At 36.3% G+C, this 18,754-nt stretch overlaps 2 protein-coding genes across 5 annotated transcripts in view; both read left to right on the forward strand.

Moving 5' to 3' along the window:
- Positions 1 to 331: 331 nt before the first annotated feature.
- LOC112045498 (uncharacterized) lies at positions 332 to 11,912 on the forward strand. The gene is made up of 3 exons (XM_024081683.2): positions 332 to 820; positions 5,281 to 5,578; positions 6,003 to 11,912. The coding sequence occupies exons 1-3, from the start codon at positions 464 to 466 to the stop codon at positions 8,780 to 8,782; spliced, it is 3,435 nt and encodes a 1,144-aa protein (XP_023937451.2). The 5' UTR covers positions 332 to 463; the 3' UTR covers positions 8,783 to 11,912.
- Positions 11,913 to 17,637: 5,725 nt separating this feature from the next.
- Positions 17,638 to 18,754, forward strand: part of LOC112045461 (uncharacterized) — a 28,779-nt gene continuing 27,662 nt past the window's right edge. For 3 of the 4 annotated variants that reach the window (XM_024081638.2, XM_024081641.2, XM_052886060.1), the window contains exon 1: positions 17,638 to 17,811. The gene's annotated coding sequence lies outside the window, so the exon portion shown is untranslated. The remainder of the gene's footprint in view (positions 17,812 to 18,754) is intronic. The other variant, XM_024081640.2, reaches the window with a different exon arrangement.

The following is an 18,754-nucleotide window of genomic DNA, read 5'->3' on the forward strand; positions in this document are numbered from 1 at the left end:
AATTATGGTGTAATTATTGGAATAACTGAGTTTAATACATAAAGTATAGTAATGTATTCACTAACAAAAAATAATTTGAACAAATTATAAAACGCATGTTTATTAAATGATTTTTTAAGTTTGGCGGGCGATTTCAGTCTCTACTTTCATTAGCCAAACTATAGTTTTCGAATACACTAAGACATTTATAAAAGAGCCAGAACCCAGAGCTGTGATAAAAGTGAGCATATTATTATTTATCTGTGTATTGTTTTGACATTAGTGAGTCACAGATTCAAAATGAATTGACTTGACACACGGACTTGACAGTTGACATTTGACATTGACAATCAACAATGACATTTTAAAATATTGTTTCTCGCGTTTGCGGTTGTTGTTGTTTTGATTAATTATTTCTAACAGATTGCATATTTTTTTTAAGTTATTTAACCTAGATTTCGTTGAACGAAACAAAGCTTTAAAAATGGAGATATGTTCAACCAGTCCGGCGTACACAGATGAAGAATTCGCTGATATGTTACAGTGCTACATCGATAGTGGAAAGAAAATTGAATTAACCCAAATGTACTACATAAATAGATATCCTGATCGCAGAGAACCAAAACTGAAAACCTTAGAGGAGGTCGTTCAAAAGTACCTCAAAAACGACGATTCTAATGACACGGCGAGCTCTCAAATGGAAACTAAGAACTGTAGTATTATAAACTATTTTAAAAACAATACACACGCTACTAGTAAGAAGGCTGCTAGTATATTTAATGTTAATTCCTCTTATATTGACAAATTAGTTGAAGAAAGAAAGGCTGAGTTACGAGAAAAGGTTAGTATTTCCTTTGTTGTCGGACTAATTTTATCCTAAAAATTATAATTCTGTGTGAGCATTTTAAGTAGCAAAAACATATCTTAACCTAACCAGTTACCCTGCTTTCATCTTAGATGCATCATTACTTACCATCAGGTGTGATTCTAGTCAAGGGCTAACATGTAGTTTCGTTTATGTAATACCTTGGCAATTGCATAGAATATGCAGACAGACAAAACAGATCTGTGCCCCGAGGCTTAAGATTTGACATATTAATTTATTTATTATTTAACGGCCTCCGTGGCGCAGTGGCATTTACACAACGGAGGTCCTGGGTTCGATCCCCGGCTGGGCAGATTGAGATTTTCTTAATTTGTCCAGGTCTGGCTGGTGGGAGGCTTCGGCCGTGGCGGAACAAGTTAGCCCGCTTCCATCTCCGACTGCATCCTCACTTACCATCAGGTGAGATTGTAGTCAAGGGCTAACTTGTAAAGAATAAAAAAAATAAAAAAAATTAGTCCACTGAGTCCGATAAGTGCCTGCACTAAGGCACATAGGTTACCCTGCTGCGTGTTTGTTGGCATGTTAGGCCTACATATATTGTGGCACACTGCTACTACTTGCTTGTCTACTGTCTACATTTTAGTTGTTGTGAAATTATAAACAGTTCACTCCACTTGATGGGCTGATTTAGATCAGTTCTATATTCACTTACAACTGTGAATGATTTTATTTTTGACTGGTGGGAGGCTTCGGCTATGGCTAGTGCCACTCTGCCAGCCTTTGCCGGTAGGGTAGTAGGGTGGTACCAGAACACTAAATCTTTACGTACCACTAAGTGATTTACCATTCTGATTTGTTGTCGTGTAGAAATCGAAAGGGGTGTATTTTCATCATTTTCATTTTGGCAAGTAATATTGTATGATACTACAAGCATACAGCCTCAATAACTGGTACAATGGTAAACAGGCCAGACTCATTACCGAAGGTTGCGGTTCGATCCCCGCCTGCTGGGCTTTTGTTGTTGTTTGAATAGTAATATTGGTCATAGGGTATTAGATTTTACCCTATATCTGTGGATGTATGAAATGTGTTTCTAAGCGCAAATCTCGAGAATGGGTGAACAGATTTGGCTGATTCTTTTTTTATAATATTCCTTGAAGTACGAGGATGGTTCTTACTGAGAGAAAAATTAAAAATGTCTTAAGGGGTAGGATAGGAGTAGGTTGCAAGTAAGATAGGGTAGAGTAAGGTTAGGGTAGGGTAGGGGTAGGAAAGAAGTGCACATAAGTCAAAGCAAAGCTTGGCCGAGTACGCTAGTTTTTTATATTTGTTGTAGTTTTCTTATATTAGAAAAAAAATACCGACCGAATTGAGAACCTCCTCCTTTTTGAAGTCGGTTAAAAATACGGAAATTGACACGGGGCGCCGCTAGATTACAATATGTTTAAATAAAATAGATTGCAAACACAACACAGAACAAACCTTAACTTACTTATAAGCTATGGTAAAGTTATTAATCAGGTACATAATTAATTAAATCTCAATATGTATAAATAAACGAAAGGTCATCACAAAGTCTCGAAAATCGCTTAACATATAAAGATGAACTTCGGCAGAGAGGTAGTTTACAGTTAGTAGACCTCCGCTTATAGCTTGGCTTCGTTCGTTTCCCCCCGTCGTCCGCATATCATGGGAGTGTCATCAACGAACTTGCCAGACTATAGAACGAATTTTGCGATAGGACCGGATTAAGGGGGTCTAAAGGCACACGAAGTCGTCTGCATAATATACTACAAGTATGTTGAAAATGTTGAAAAAGAGCCGTGATAGCCCAGTGGATATGACCTCTGCCTCCGATTCCGGAGGGTGTGGGTTCGAATCCAGCCCGGGGCACGCACCGCCAACTTTTTACTTGTGTGCATTTTAAGAAATTAAATATCACGTGTCTCAAACGGTGAAGGAAAAACATCCTGAGGAAACCTGCATACCAGAGAATTTTCTTAATTCTCTGTGTGTGTGAAATCTGCCAATCTGCATTGGGCCAGCGTGGTGTATTATTGGCCTAACCCCTCCCATTCTGAGAGGAGACTCGAGTTCAGCAGTGAGCCGAATATTGGTTGATAATGATGAAGATGTTGAAAATTAATAAAAAATATAGTTTTCAATTTTGATCATATGAAACAAAGTGTATGAAAGATTTTGTTTTAACTACTTATTTCATTATCTATCGTCTAGGTTACAAACTACAAACCTTAGCACAGTGTTATTGTAGAAGTTCTCTCATGACTTGTCACGTTTGTTTTGTGCAAAAAAAAATGCAACAAATATTTTTACACTCACTCCACTGCAGGTAACAACGAAAGAGATAAACAGTTTCGGTTGTCATAGCAACTCCTTTGTTTAATTTGCGCGATATGCGCAGGTATGCTAAAGGTAAACGCACACCCGAGCCGAATACGTCAAACGAATTTTTAAATGATCTATTCTTTAAACTTCTATAAAAATAATTTTATAACTTGGATAGGTGAGCCCACCTCGTATCTTTGTTCGGACTATTTAGTAAATGGTTTATGTGAAGTATGCTCAAAATCGGTCGAGCTTTTCTTCATTAATCACATTTTTTTTGTAACAAATGAATTCAGGAGTAAAGGGTTGGGTAGGGATAGGAAAGAAGTGCACATTATGCGAAGCATGACTGGGTCCGCTAGTTCTGTATAATATGACGATTCGGACGACACTGATTCGGACGATTCGACGCGGGGAAGTGTTTCCCCGATTTCATATTCATTCTAAAATTCTAAAATTCCTATAGAATTCTAAAATTCATTTCCTTCGACTTGTTCGAACCGTTCGGCTCGGATAAAGAAAGGTAAGTAAAGGTAAAGTAAGGCACGGACTTTATCCCAGCCGAACGAGTTGAACGAAACGAATTTTAGAATTCTGCATAATATGATATCTCATGAAACGCGTATATTGAATGTATACAAGGCCAGTGCTCACAGTGTTCTAGCACTGTATGGTTTCAAAACGTAAAACAAAATAAAGTTCTGGAAAATATACACGATTTCTGCGTACTGGTCACGTATACTTTCTGACGCTAATTCAGTGAATAGTTTAGCCCTTTATTAATCCTAAATGGACGACTGGTCATCTTCAACGCAGACGGGCTTTTCGATAAAATACTCGCGGGCAGCGAATGGTTAATAAAATATACAAGGCTAGCACCAAAGTGTTCTGACATTGTATAGATTTAGAATGCAAATGTATAACAAGTGTTTGTAAAGTATATGTCGAAAGGATATAAAAACAATATTTGGCCAATTCCCCAAGGAATTTGATCAAATCACGGAGAATGTTAAAAATAACAACACGATTTTATCTTTCCCCTAAACAAATCTATTGAATTGAACAAATCCCAGAATTGGTTCAGTGAAATAACAGGTTATAACCTAAACACTGCCCTAAGTTAGTAAGACCTGAATTGTTTACGTTCTGGCCTTACCTAACTCTAGAGTTTTACAAAATTTTCTTATTGTAACAGTTTATTTTTCGCTCAAAATGCAACCGCGCGTAACTGGACAATATACGCAATAAAAGCTTAATAACGATGTATAGTTTAGTAAAAGTAATTTTGATTTTTGGAATTTGAAAGTATACGCGAGCACTGAGCAGTCCCTGTGCGTACTGACCTTGTATACCTTCAATGAACGTTCATGAAACCTCGCACATTTCTTGTTTCAGTTGAAATCTGTGTTCACTTTTCACATCCAAAATTCTAAATTTCGTTCGACGCGTTTGGCTCGGTCAAGTGTGCGTTCATCTTACGGCTCCGTTCAGATATAGCCAAAGCAAAGCGTTGACTTGCTTTTACAGGCAGCATACTAGCAGTCGAGTGAAAAACTTTGAGGAAAACTCTTGCTGGAATTTTAACTTTAACTTGACTTTAACTTTCATACTTACCCTGTTTTCTCAAATATTCCCCAACCCCTATCTATTCCCTTTTAAAGTAATTCTGTCTGGCTACATACAATTTTTTTTTACAATCTTTTGGAGACTCCAAATACTACCCCGTATCAAACAAACATGCATATACACAAATTATTCCGCTTTATAATATTATTATACAAGAAGATCACAATTTATTTTAATTTTAAATAAAATTTTGAAGAATAATTTAAAAGTTTGGAACGCTTAAAGCTTCCTCTCTATTGGTATTCTACAAGGTATATTACGAATAGTGCACCTGCGAGTTATACTAATCATCGTTACAGAATGGCACAACTAGTCAACTACCAAGATGTGTACCACAACTACAGTTTATGTATTGTAACAAATATATATTATCAAAAAACAAGCAAAAAATTCGAAATGTCATTGTCATTACCGTGGAATTATTGATTCTTCAAGTTTTTAAAGGACAGTTTACCCTATAAGGCTGTTACTTCACTTTTAATTTATTTTCATTATTTTTACAGCAAAACGTGAGAATCACCCAAAAAGAAAAGAGATTTAACTATGATGAAAAAATAGATAAACACGATTCGAGCGATTCAGATGCACCCTTAATGGATATAGTGGAAGATGTCGGTGATTTTGATATAATAGCAGAAACGCCCGTTATAACAATCAGTGAAACTAGCAACAGAGACACCAGTGATGATCTTGAATACTACGAAACCAAAAAAAGGAAGAAAAAACGTAAAAAAACAAAATACTCAAAAGGAAGTCAAAAAAAGCTGAGGATATCTGAAAACAACGAAGAAAACATGGAAAGTAAGTGTTTCATTTAAATCTATATTAGGGACAGTAAAACGGTTCTTAGTTGTGAAAAAAAATTTAAGAAAGCTTAGCTACTAATATTAAGATATTTGTCAATCACGGCTCAACGGCGGAACATATGTGGATGAAATTTGACGCAGAAATTGATTATAGTCTGGTATAACGCAAAACCTGCTTAGGTCCGCTTAGGTCAATGGGATCTATGTATGCGGGAGAAACCGAAGGGTGCTGCTTATAAACAAAAAAATGCTGTCCGCATTTTCTTTTGTACTCACACTTTTTTTCTTAAAGTATTTCATTTAGGATTTCCTTATATCTTTGAAGTTATTTTTAAGAAAAGGATTTTCTGTTGTATAAATTCATATTATAATAATTTACTTTCTACAAAAGTACCATTACATAATAATTTTAATTGCAGATATCTTGGAAACATTTCAAAATCAAATTCCCATAATATACACCACGAGATTAGAGGAAATGGCGATTTCTTATAAGAACCTACAGTATGTGCATAATGCACGTGTGTTACAGGATATTTTGTTGCAAAGCAAACCAAAGTACAAAGGACATGTATCAAATATACAACTAACAAAAGTGAGATTCAAATTATTAGAAGAGGTATTAAACAAATTAAAGAAAAGTGAAACATTCAATATTCAAAAAAAACAAACAACACAAAACGTTGGAAACGATAATAACGTTAGTAAAGTAATTGTATCTAGTCTTATTAATCCAAAAGAGCGTACAATTAATTCAGGACAGAGTGCAGATATTGGTTGGAGTAAAAATTGTAATGTAATTATAGAAATGAATAACCTGTTTTCAAATATTCGTGATATCTACGTAATCAATTCTAAAGGTAATCTTATTGAGTATTGTTGTACCAAAACTAGTGACCGTAAAAAGCAATTTGACAGATCCAAATTTAGATGGACATTAGACTTGTGTTGTTGGTTTCAAAGGCAGCACAAAATTGAATCAATTTGGCCTCGTGATGAATATCCCTTTTCACGTTTTCTAACTACAACACATACATGTCGTCCAGGTCGTTGTATCTGTTGTTGCAAACCACAAGCGACGACACAAACTACTGAAACAATTTTTTGTAAACCTACTTGCACTCTTCAATCTTCAGATAACTTTTTAAAGGAATACTTCAATATCTCCAATGAAAACAACACAAGCCTAATATCAAGAGCGTTAAGATATGAAAAGCAGGAGGATAATAAAAATATAAATACTGTATACCATTCGAAACAGTATTTTAAAAGTCCAATAAATACTCAACAACAGTTTTTATTAATTGAACCTGTAAACAATGTAGAAAAAAATAAAGTATCACATGAATTTTGTGAACTTGATCAAAATAAAGAACTTTCCTATTATCGCGTTGAAATTTGTTGTAAAAATACATACTTAAGTATATACGGTAATAATCTAAGACGAGCTTTTTGCTGCTCCTGGAATCGAAATTATTGTCTTTATGGAGAATATAAACAGTCTTCAATAACGGCTGGCACGTTCAGATTTTTAAAAAAAGCGTTAGCACCACACAATACGTGTTACCAATGCAAAGCAGGGTCAATAAACAAAAATACACATTTAACAACGAATGTGCCAAAAATAGAACATTCAAGGCCGTCGGTAAAATCCACGTTATTAAAAATTGGTAAGAGTACACAAAAGTCAACTGTTAATATAAATGCACGTTGCCTAGAAGAACCAGGCTTTTTAATGGAAATTAAAAACGTTGATATTAATGTAGCAACAGTGGTTGTAAATAGAATTAGGGAAATGAGTTTAACCGTTAAAGAAGATCGAAAATTGTTAGCGACTCTGAAATCATCACTTGATATAACATCTGGCGAAGATTTTGGAATTATTACACAACTATTGCAAAATATACAAAAATATCTACCGTGTATACCTGCAATGGTTCCAGGGACAGCTATTCATTTGATAGTAGAAATCGATAACGTATCTCAGAGATTACATAATCTTGGTTTAAATGTTGCCTGTAACACCAAACAAACTAAAAACTACGTATCATCAATTGATACCAGTGATATATCGAATTGTAATAAACAAACCAGTACTGGTTCATTAAAAACAAATGAAGGTAGAGGGAAGATTCCGAACAAGGCAAACGATGTTAGCAACCGTACTGAGAATAACAGTCCGTCATTTGAAACTAGTAATGTATCGAATGCTGATAAACAAACCAGTACGGGTTCATTAAAAACAAAAGGCGGTAGAGGGAAGATTCGGAACAAGGCAAATGATGTTAGCAACCGTACTGAGAATAACAGTCCGTCATTTGAAACTAGTAATGTATCGAATGCTGATAAACAAACCAGTACGGGTTCATTAAAAACAAAAGGCGGTAGAGGGAAGATTCGGAACAAGGCAAATGATGTTAGCAACCGTACTGAGAATGACAGTCCATCATTTGAAACTAGTGATGTATCGAATGCTGATAAACAAACCAGTACGAGTTCATTAAAAACAAAAAAAGGCAGAGGTCGGATTCGGAACAAGGTAAATCACGTTAGCAACCGTACTGATAATGACGTTCCGTCATTTGAAACTAGTGATGTATCGTATGCTGATAAACAAACGAGTACGGATTCATTAACAGCAATAGGCAGTGGTCCGACTCGGAGCAACGAAAATGATATTGTGATACCAAATAAAATGGAAGCATATAATAATTTTGCAAAAAATATTAAATGTAGTAAAAAATGTTATATGGATTCATTCAAATCACATTTAAAACACGCAAAAGGTGATGATGATGATATGAGTCTACCAAAAGTAGCTAGTGTGTTCTCATTACAAGATTTGACGAAAAATAATGAGCTAGTTTCACCAGTGGGCTTGACAGTTCAAGATCCATTGTCAATAAAACCAGCACAGTTTCTCACCACACCACAAGAATCAAGATCCGATCTAGCTAAATCCTCTACTGATTCTTGCATTATACTCATCCCCGTCCATAATCAATTAAACCCAAATACCTTTTCTGGAGTAAGCCACCATTTATCTTATTTTCAAACCTTAACTCCAATTAATAAATCTATAATTCCTAGTAAACTACCGGATATAATAAATGACATTCCTAAAAACATAAATGGCACCGAGTATACAGTTGTGAAAGATGAGAGAGATAATGAAGTTGTACTTTTGGATTCTGATTAGCTAAACTGAGTTAAAACAGTTTGTGCATCTAATAGGAGGCATTAAACCCGCTCCGCAGAAGAAGAACCGAGGTAGAAGGCACCGATATGCGCACCTCGTCCCACCCTTGTGTGACACCATTAAGTGCAGTGACGCGTCGTGATGTGAATCCCAAATACTCGTTGTACGGAGGTAGCTCCGCTGGGTTTTAATGGGTGTAAGGACCCTCGTCTTTACCATAAGATAAGCTAATGACTGGCTCATGCCTACACTGGTATGGCAAGCAGACCGCACACGACCACTCCGGTCTAGCGCCGGTGACAGACTGTCATTTTTTGCCATTGCCATTGCCATTGCCCCCACTACCAATGTACATGAGACAGTATATGTAGTATTGTAGGTATCTATTTAGTAGGAACAAACACTACAATGGGTATTCTGGTACGCCAGTGAATCCCGCATATCCGGGCTTAGACTGCATCATTCCGCCTTTGCAGTATCTGGCCGGTATGCATAAAAGCATTTCCCAAAAAAAAAAAGTATTTGCATCGTAAACATCAAAGAATCAACCAATTCCTGCTTAAACAATAGGGATGATGACAGATTTTTAAATCTATACTTCTATACTAATATTATAAAGAGGTAAAGTTTGTAAGTTTGTAAGTTTGTCACATTTTTTTAAATGGGGTAATCTTCGGAACTACTGGTCCGATTTCAAAAATTCTTTCACCAGTAGAATGCTACATTATCGGGGAGTGCTATAGGCTATATTTTATATTGGTATCATATATATTAGCCGAGTTATCTTTTACTTTACCTCTTTGAGAACTTTACCTCTTTATATTATTAGCATAGAAGTCTCTACTTCTCTTGGTCATGCCACCACTCTCGAGGGACTGGACCGATTTCGCTAAGGGTAGGAGTAAGATAGAGAAGTTACAGGGTAGGGTAGGGTAGGTAAGCGTAGGAGTAGTGTAGGGGTAGGGTAGGTTTAGGGCCGGGTTTAGGGTAGTGGTAGGATAGAGGTACGGGTAGGATAGGGAAGTGGTAGGGTAGGGGTAGGATAGGCGTGAGATAGGGGTACGAAAGGGATAGGGTTCGGGGAGGGTAGGGGTAGAATGGGGGTAGGGTGTAGGTAAGGTAGGGGTAGGGTAGGGGTAGGGGTAGGGTAGGTGTAGGGGTTGGGTAGGGTAGGGTTGGGGTAGTGGTAGGGTAGGGGTAGGGTAGGGTAGGGGTAGTAGTAAAGTTGACATCGAAATTTACGCGGACGAAGTCGCGGGCGTCCGCTAGTTGTATATAAATTAGGAGTATGCTTATAATAAAGCAATTTTCTAAAAGTAACAGGGTATCTGCGATCATTACTTTCGGAGCTACAGGAATTTAAAGTGTCAGATTTGCGGCGCTGCCACGGATCCCTGAAAAAAATGGCACGAATTAATGACGAATTGATTCGCTGATCGTTAGATTTATATGGGCGTTCAAACAAAATTAAAGAAAATTACAAATATCTTTGTTATTGCGTGTTGCATGTGCGTTTGTGTTTATAGTTCACATATTGAAAAATGTCACGTTTTATGTAAAAAAGCTAAAAATGTATGAATTTTCATCTAAATATAAAAGAATTTTAGTAAATTTTGAAATTTTATAATCTTATTTATTTTGCAAATATCCAGTAAATTTTTGGTTTTTACATAATAATCAGTTAATATTGACCTTATGTACCGGAATGTCTCGTAAAAATAATTATATTTAAACCTAGTCATCATCCCCATTACTATTATTAACACAATAATATATAAAAAACGAAAAATATCTTTGTTAACATTTTATTTACACACTGTTGTATATTTATACCTATTGTATTTTGTGGTACCTATTAGCCTTGCGCGTCTATCACCAGCAACAGATGCCCGAGAACAATATCCTTCAATGTCTCGGACCAATTACCTTTGGACTTAATTCGCACTCAAATTCACCAATAAATTGTCTGTCGTTTTTGAGGTGCCGAGGAAAACTTACACACAACTATAAATTTAAATTCTAATACACTTAGGTGTAATCACAATGAAACATCGATTCTATAAACGCAGTTTGTATAAACACGTCAAATCGTGATCATATACTTTTGACGCTGACAGAAGGGTAACATCTAGCGAGGCAGGTCCTATGGTAATTGATCTGAGTTCATTGTATATCATAAGATAGAATATGTTCCTAACCTAGCATATGCAACAAAAGAGCTAGCGAAAGTAACGCCGCTTTTACACGGCAGTTCGGTTTTTTGCAGGATCCCGTTTTCAGCAGGATCCCATTTAATAATGAATGTGTAATATGCTAACGTTCACACGAGCATCCCGCATGCGAGATCCTGCAAAAAACCGATCCGGTCCAATTGTGCCATTCGGTTTTGTCACTAGACTATCCGTACGAGCATCCCACATGGGGGATCCAGCAGAAAACCGATCCGGTCGAATTGTGCGATTGGGTTTGTTACTAGAAACTGTATCCGTAGTCCAATAAAAAGCAGAATCTCGTTTAATCACACATATATTTCAATAGCAGTGTTCACACGGCTTCCTGAGTGCGGTTTTTCCATTTCACCTGATAACTGGACGTAGAAATGGCAGATTTTTTACCGGATCCTGCAAAACTGAACTGTCATGTGAACACAGCGTCTAGTTTTGCAGGATACAGTAAAAATCCGATCCTGCAAAACTAGAATGCAGTGTGGAAGGGGAGTACTCCTGCTTTGTTGCAGGTATCGCAACGCATTGTAAGCCGTCAATCTGTATAACATATGCTTATGCTATTGTACTTATATCATATTCAAGTAAAATTTCTGTACGCACGCTTGACTTGGGGATTAAGCTGGTAAATACGTTACGAAAAATGTAATCGGGCGAGGTGAACGGACGTTGAGACTTGAGAGGGAGAACGAAAGCTTTACTTGAGTTGTGTGGTCTAAAGCACAAAAATAATAATGTTTTTTTTTTCATTTACGCTTGTTGCTGGTACAAGTAGTTAGGTATCTATATTGTATATGTGTCCACCAATGTTAATTAAGAAAGTCAAAGTTAATTAGTTATTTTGTTGTAAGTAGGTACTGTAAATAGGTATTAAAAAATAAATACATATATGGTTGTCGAATTTTGATATTTCTTTTATTTCAATCGTGTACGTAGAAAGGTAATTCTCGGTAATCCTCATCTAAATCTAATATCCCTTGAGGGATTTGTATTTTGTCAAAGATGAGTTCACCGGAAAGGTAAGTACCTGCCCGTACACCGACACCTACACCTACCGGCTAAAATCCCATGGTCTTACGACTCGTCGCCATAAGTACCTAAGCCATGGGAACCTTGCGCAAGCCACAACAATAAACACCGCCATAAATACGACACCCGCAAAGCAAGTTCTCTACTCTCTCCTTTTATTATATAGACGTATATATAATCTAAGACTCTCTATTTAAGCACCAAATACAACAATAGGTACGTTTACTTACCCTACAGTCTACACGAATACGTATTCATAAAATTAGATTGAGTTTTAAACTTCAAATTTCTTCAAGGTAAAGTGAATTTAAAGTAGTGGGCATTAGGTCTATTTTACTTTAAACAAAATTTAGGTTTAAATCTCAATCCATGATTATGAATAGGAAGTATTACTAGGAATTTTGACAATTTACCCTCATTCAGCTTTAGAGAACTTATTTTGTATCAGTGAACTGTAACTAATTAATTACCTAAACAGTTAGTCTTTGGTGTAGGTACCTAATCAATAAAAAAAAAAACAATTTTTTCAAAGAAAAGAAATGTGTCTTATAAACCCTCATAAAAATTATTTATCGTATCTTGGCTACCTGTATCTAATAAGTAAATAGTAGACGCCCTCGACTCGTGGAAATCCCTTCGAATTATGGTGACGTACGAATTTTGTATATACCTTTTATACTCACTATGTTACATTTATTCACAAAAAATCTTTGCATATTCATACCTATATAGGTACATAGAATTATAAGTACATGTAGGTACCGAATCGTAAATCTGAATGCTGTTCATCTGAAACGTAAGTAGGTATTTCCAGTTCCAGCGTTCTACACATAGGTTTAGGGTTTCGGCTTAGCCGTCTGTGGTTGCTGATAGTGTCTCAAGTGGTCTCATACTTTTCTGACCCGGTGGCAAAAACTGGAACTATCGTACCGGCGTTCGCCATTTACTGTACTGCCTTAGACCATCTAAGTGTACTGCACATCAATTGTGGATCATATCATACAAAAACTGTTTAGGAACCCTATGAGATTCATTATGGATACGACTTAGAACTTCCTATAAACGCTGTAGTGTAAATCTATTGTGGATCATATAGAAACTGTTTAGGAATCCTATGAGATTCATTATGATTACGACATAGAACTTCCTATTTTGCGAAACATATACCAAAACTGAAAGCGCGTCACTCGACATGATTGGAATAAAATATAACTCTATCAATAAAGTTATTTTAATAATCTTTGGTCTTGAGAAATATAAATGAATATAAATAGTGTAGACAGAGTGCACGGTACGACAGGAAAGTGGAGGCCTGTAGCCATGTGGCATGTCGATTCTCTATCTACAAACGCTAACGATTCGAAAACTAAAAAAATGTTTGAGGATCAAAGATTTTATACTACTTACTAGATATGTCACTAACGCGATGAAACTGAGATAATATATTACAATGTCGAGCTGTTTGTTCAGGAATTGTAAAAAACTTTATATAGGTACATCACTCAGTAGAGTAGCTAAGTTAGGATCACATTAAGCGGAGTTTTTTGTAGGCACGTATCTATGTATAGTACACACATATCCATGTATAGTATTGAATATCGTTGACAGGCATGACAAAATATCCGATCGATAACTTGATCACGTGAATGTTCGATAACGATTGTAATTCGTAATTCCCATAGATTTCTTAATTTTCGAAGGATTTGCGATTAAAGAAATAGAATCGACGTACTACATGGCTACAGACTATTCTGATATCATTCTGTAGATGACAGATGTAGAATGTATTGTAAAATGTAAATTATTATTATTTCGCCACGCCCGATAGCGCTAAGCGCGGTAGAGACAGCGGAATGAAGAGGCGCGGAGGGTGGAGGGGTATCGACTGCGCCCCTCACTTCGCTTGCCAGCGAGAGCCGAGATTCGATCGTTCGAAATATGAACAACTTTTTTCTTTTTATTTTTTGCCTTAATCTGTTAGTCGAAGGGTCGGAGTCGTCCAATTATGAGATAAGGTACTCGTATCACGTGGAAAGCTTCAACCCGAAAAATCAAAACGAAACATCTATTTGGGAAACCTTTTAGGGTTTCGTAGTTCACATGGAACCTTACGGCGAAATTCGCCATGTTCATCTTACTCGTTTATACTCAATAGTGTAGTGTAGCAGGGTACCTCAAACTTTCGGCTCCACGAACCCCTGTTAAAATTTCCAAGTAACAGCGAACCCCTTACTAAGCCCCCTCAAGAAAAATATTAATTTGACTGTTGAAGAAAATATAAATAAGAAAAATTTATTTGAATAAAAGTTAACAAATAAAGTACCAAAAGAAATGTCTTTGTAATATTAATGTTATGGCTGTGCTTGTTTCTTGTCGCAAATGGATTCGATGTTAGGAGTAATTTTGGCTTAAACCTTAATTCTGACTTGGTATGAGTTATCAAGCCACCAGTACGTAAATTTTGTCGCGAACCCCCTATCGTCGAATGGCGAACCCCTAGGGGTTCGCGTACCCCACTTTAAGAAACCTTGGATGAAGGGTCTGTCTGTCTGTCCTCCCGTCCGTACGACCGTCCGTCAGTCCGCGGTTTAGCGCAGATACTATTACTACTAGAAATCTGTAATTTAGCATGAGTTACCTACTCATGCTAAATTACAGATTTCTGATGAGTATGTACATAAAATGTGAACAAAGTCGTAAAATAAAATCTCGAAAAATATTTTTTATGACACCTGCCCTACATGTAAAAGTGAAATTGAATGTTTGTGCTCTTTCATTTCATAGTTATCGTTGAATAGCTCTTTGAAATATATCAGACGACTTTCGACTTCCGTTTGTAAAAAATCAAGCTTACAAGAGCTAATTTTTGTTAGAGTCAAATGTCCCCACCCTCTACCGGCTAAACGGTTGTTTATGGATACCTACATGAAAAAACCACAACAGTAGGATATTATGTATAGGTAATAAAATTATAAAGAAAACTATAACAGCTAAGTAACAATTGCTATTTAAAGAGTAATAGTCGACCAACTTAAAACGTAATTGGAAATTTGCAAATTGCATACTTAGGTACTAATTCCCATATTATTTAAAAAGAAATGTTGTCAGTAAGATAACGCAGAGTCTGTTATAAGCAGAAAGATGAAATTTGGTATGAGTATATTAATTATTTCTATAAATTGCTAATAAGATAATTTAAAAAAAAACAAATATTTTGGGGTTCCTTCCCTACATGCAAAGTGAGGATGATTTTTATCGTCTATCTCATCGTTATCGATATTTTTATTCATTACATAAGGGATTAAAGTGCTACTTGATTGCTATTGCTTGCTACGGAACCCTACACTGCGCGTGGCCCGACACGCACTTGGTCAGTTTTATTATTACCTTGAGAAGTCAAGTCAAAAGTATTTTCCCGCGCTCTAACTTACATGTAGTTAAAAGAACTAGGATGGCATTTAGTCACTCATTACGTCTATAAAACACGTCTACGACGATTAATGGCAGTTTTAAGCTACTGTTAAACATGCTCATTTCAAGCACGAAAGCATGCTACTATTGAGCAGTTGCTACTTATTAGCATGTGTATCGCACATTGCTAATAATGAGCATGCTTATTTCGAGATTGCCCAACAGTCGTGCGATTTAAGAACAATGAGCATGCTACTTGCTGCGCGGGTGGAAGGGGCGTGCTTTTAGCACGAGACGAATATACAGTGAGACGGTTTTTAATTAATTAATGATGATGATTGAGATACAAATCTATATATTTAAGAAATTAAATATCACTTGTCTCAAACGGTGAAGGAAAAAACATTGTGAGAAAATCTGCATACCCGTTGCATAACTGAGAATTTTCTTAATTCTCTACATGTGTGAAGTCTGCCATTCGATTGGGCCAGCGTCTGACTTAAGGTTTAGCCCCTCTCATCGTGAGAGGAGACTCATGCTCAATTGTGAGACGAATATGGGTTGTTAGTGACGATACAAAATATCTATCTATATCTCTTATGATAAAAATGTAACAGGTCAAATTCTGTTCATTGAAGTGAAGATAGGTATTTTGAAAATTTTAGTTGGATGGCGTATTGATAGGTACTGAAAACAATTTTTTTTTATTTTTCGTCTGTCTGTCTGTCTGCCGTATTTAAGGTTAACCGGGTATCACGCTGATACTACTGAATGAGTTCAAATGAAACTTGGCACGATTTGAGATCTTATTACGAAGGGGGTTAAAGAACGGGTTGAAATAGAGTTTAAAATTTTACTTACGTCAAAATGCACGCGGACGAAGTCGCGGGCGTCCGCTAGTTATATGAAATGACGCTGCGGTTGGGTCAATAACGACGTATATAGCATACACTATGCGTATCGCATACGTACCTAGTCCTTCTAAATATAGATTTAACAATCCCCTACCATTGTCCGCTTACACAGCGCTACCATGGAGTATGGACTAGAATGTCCGCGCTACATTCGAGTTCGAACGCATCAAGCGGGCGAAGTACGAGTAGGTATTTTAAAACTAAACTGATGATAACTAATACAGTTTTCGTGTTTCATATAATTATTCTATTACTCTAGTCATAAGCAGAAATGTCTGTATACTAAACAAATTATCCAAAATATGACCAAGCCCTAGGTTAGATTATAATCTTTGCATTGGTAAAAATAAAGACATGAACATTGATAACAACCAACCACGACTTAGTCAATCTGTAAGTATTTAGCTAAAACGGCTAAAATTAGTCGAGCTATAAATGGCGAATTTAAGACGTTTTTAACCTGAATAAACAATTATACTTTGGATTTGGACTGAACCAAAAAACTTAAACGAATTGTGTTAAAGACAGCTGGGGCTCATAACAAAAGAAAATCCATTTCAGTCAATACAAAAGCTGGCATTAATAATAACATAATAATAGGGAACTCTACTACTTTATAGTTGTGTACTGCGCGGAATATTCGTAATTTTAAGATACTTAGTTCATTATTATTGAAATGGATGTAAATTATAAACATACCTACACGCTTATAACTCTACTTATTAATTTGAACAATCCGTTAAAATATAATATTAAATGTGAAATAGGCAATAGGGCTTGTATGATGATTCAAAATTCTAGTTTCGTTTAAAACGTGTCTGTCTATCGTCTGTTATAATTAAACGTATTACGAAAGTAGCGAGGGCCGTATGAAACTTGTTTCCGAGCGAAAACGTGCGCCTGGCAGAGGCAATACAAATGCCCGTCATACACATGGTAGGGGCAATGCCGAACTCTATTTGAAAAATACCCACCATTTGCAAATCTGATTTTTAAATTGAGATTTCTATACGAATTATAAATGTTCCGCTGAAAAATTTGATTTCATCAGAACAAGTAAAGTCTCGAGAATAATTCTGTACAAGTTTCATACGTCTGCACGGTTTCGAGTTGAGAAAATAATGGCTTCAAAAACGGTCGTCAACGTGTAAAATTGCCTCCCTTTCGCGCGCACCTGACGTCCCGGCTGAGCGAGAGGGAGGACGATATTAGTTTGGCTCTTTCTTTCTTACTGTTGCCTGATGTTGGAACTCGGCATCCAACATAACATGTATCTGCGCCATTTTGTTTTCAAGCGCCACACGGAGCGTGGCTCCAAGTGAATGTTGTAAAATGAGATTCATTTCGTTGTTTTATACACTTGTAATTGTATCTATTGTTAATTAAATTGTGTGACTGTAAATGTGCATCAGAAAGAAGACCTTTCGCCGACGATAGCAACGGTAATTAGGTAAATAATATTCATTGAAAATGTTCTTTTTCTGCTTCAGTCGACAACGATAGTCGACACTCGACACTCGACAGCGGAACAGACGTCATTGTTAATTCGTCTGTCGTTGCGATTAGACGTATTCGATGCGGCGAACTTTCTAATATTATGTTGATCGATTTATTCATAAATCATAACAGGTTAACATTAACATTGATTGTGCAATATGTAACAATTGTTTATAATAAAAGTTGTACTTGGGCAAAACGCCTAAAAAATTACGGTTTCTCTAGTAAAATCCTTAAGCACGTATCTTCTCGCAAATGTTGCGCTTTCGGTCTATTGAGGAACTACTATAATAGTGATTTACGTTTTCGGTCGTATTATCTTACATGCCATATTTACGACATACTAAGCTACGTAATCTATCAAAAAAACTGACTTAACACAAAAAATATATCTATGAAATTGGACGAATAGTTTGTTGAGATAAGCGCGCACAAACATACAAACCTACTACCTACCTACTGTTACATTTTCGGTACTAACATATCACTAAGGAACAGTGTCTTCATCTGAATACAATTGTGTTTCTGAGTTACAGAATTTCGTCGTGTTTTAAGCGATTTAATGTGATAGGAGTTGAGTATGTAAAACTACTTTTAAAATATGTTGGTTTTGATGTAAGCATGTAGGTAGTAGCTTATCGTACATACATTAGTATAATGTGAAAGTTTGTGTCTGTTACCGGCGTTGTCAGACGTCCCGATTTTAGCGGGTGGGATTTTTATAATCAAAATTAAATGTCCTGCTTGGTCAGACTGTGTCCCGCTTTTCGAGAAAACTCGACCGTGCTTGCTGAGTACCTACTTAGAAAGCGCGGCCTATTTATTAAACCATAAGGCGATCTGATTTACCTATTTATATGAGCAATATAAATAGGTAAATCAGTACAATACTTACC

This window comes from Bicyclus anynana, chromosome 2 (assembly GCF_947172395.1).
Source record: "Bicyclus anynana chromosome 2, ilBicAnyn1.1, whole genome shotgun sequence".
NCBI classification, from domain to species: domain Eukaryota; kingdom Metazoa; phylum Arthropoda; class Insecta; order Lepidoptera; family Nymphalidae; genus Bicyclus; species Bicyclus anynana.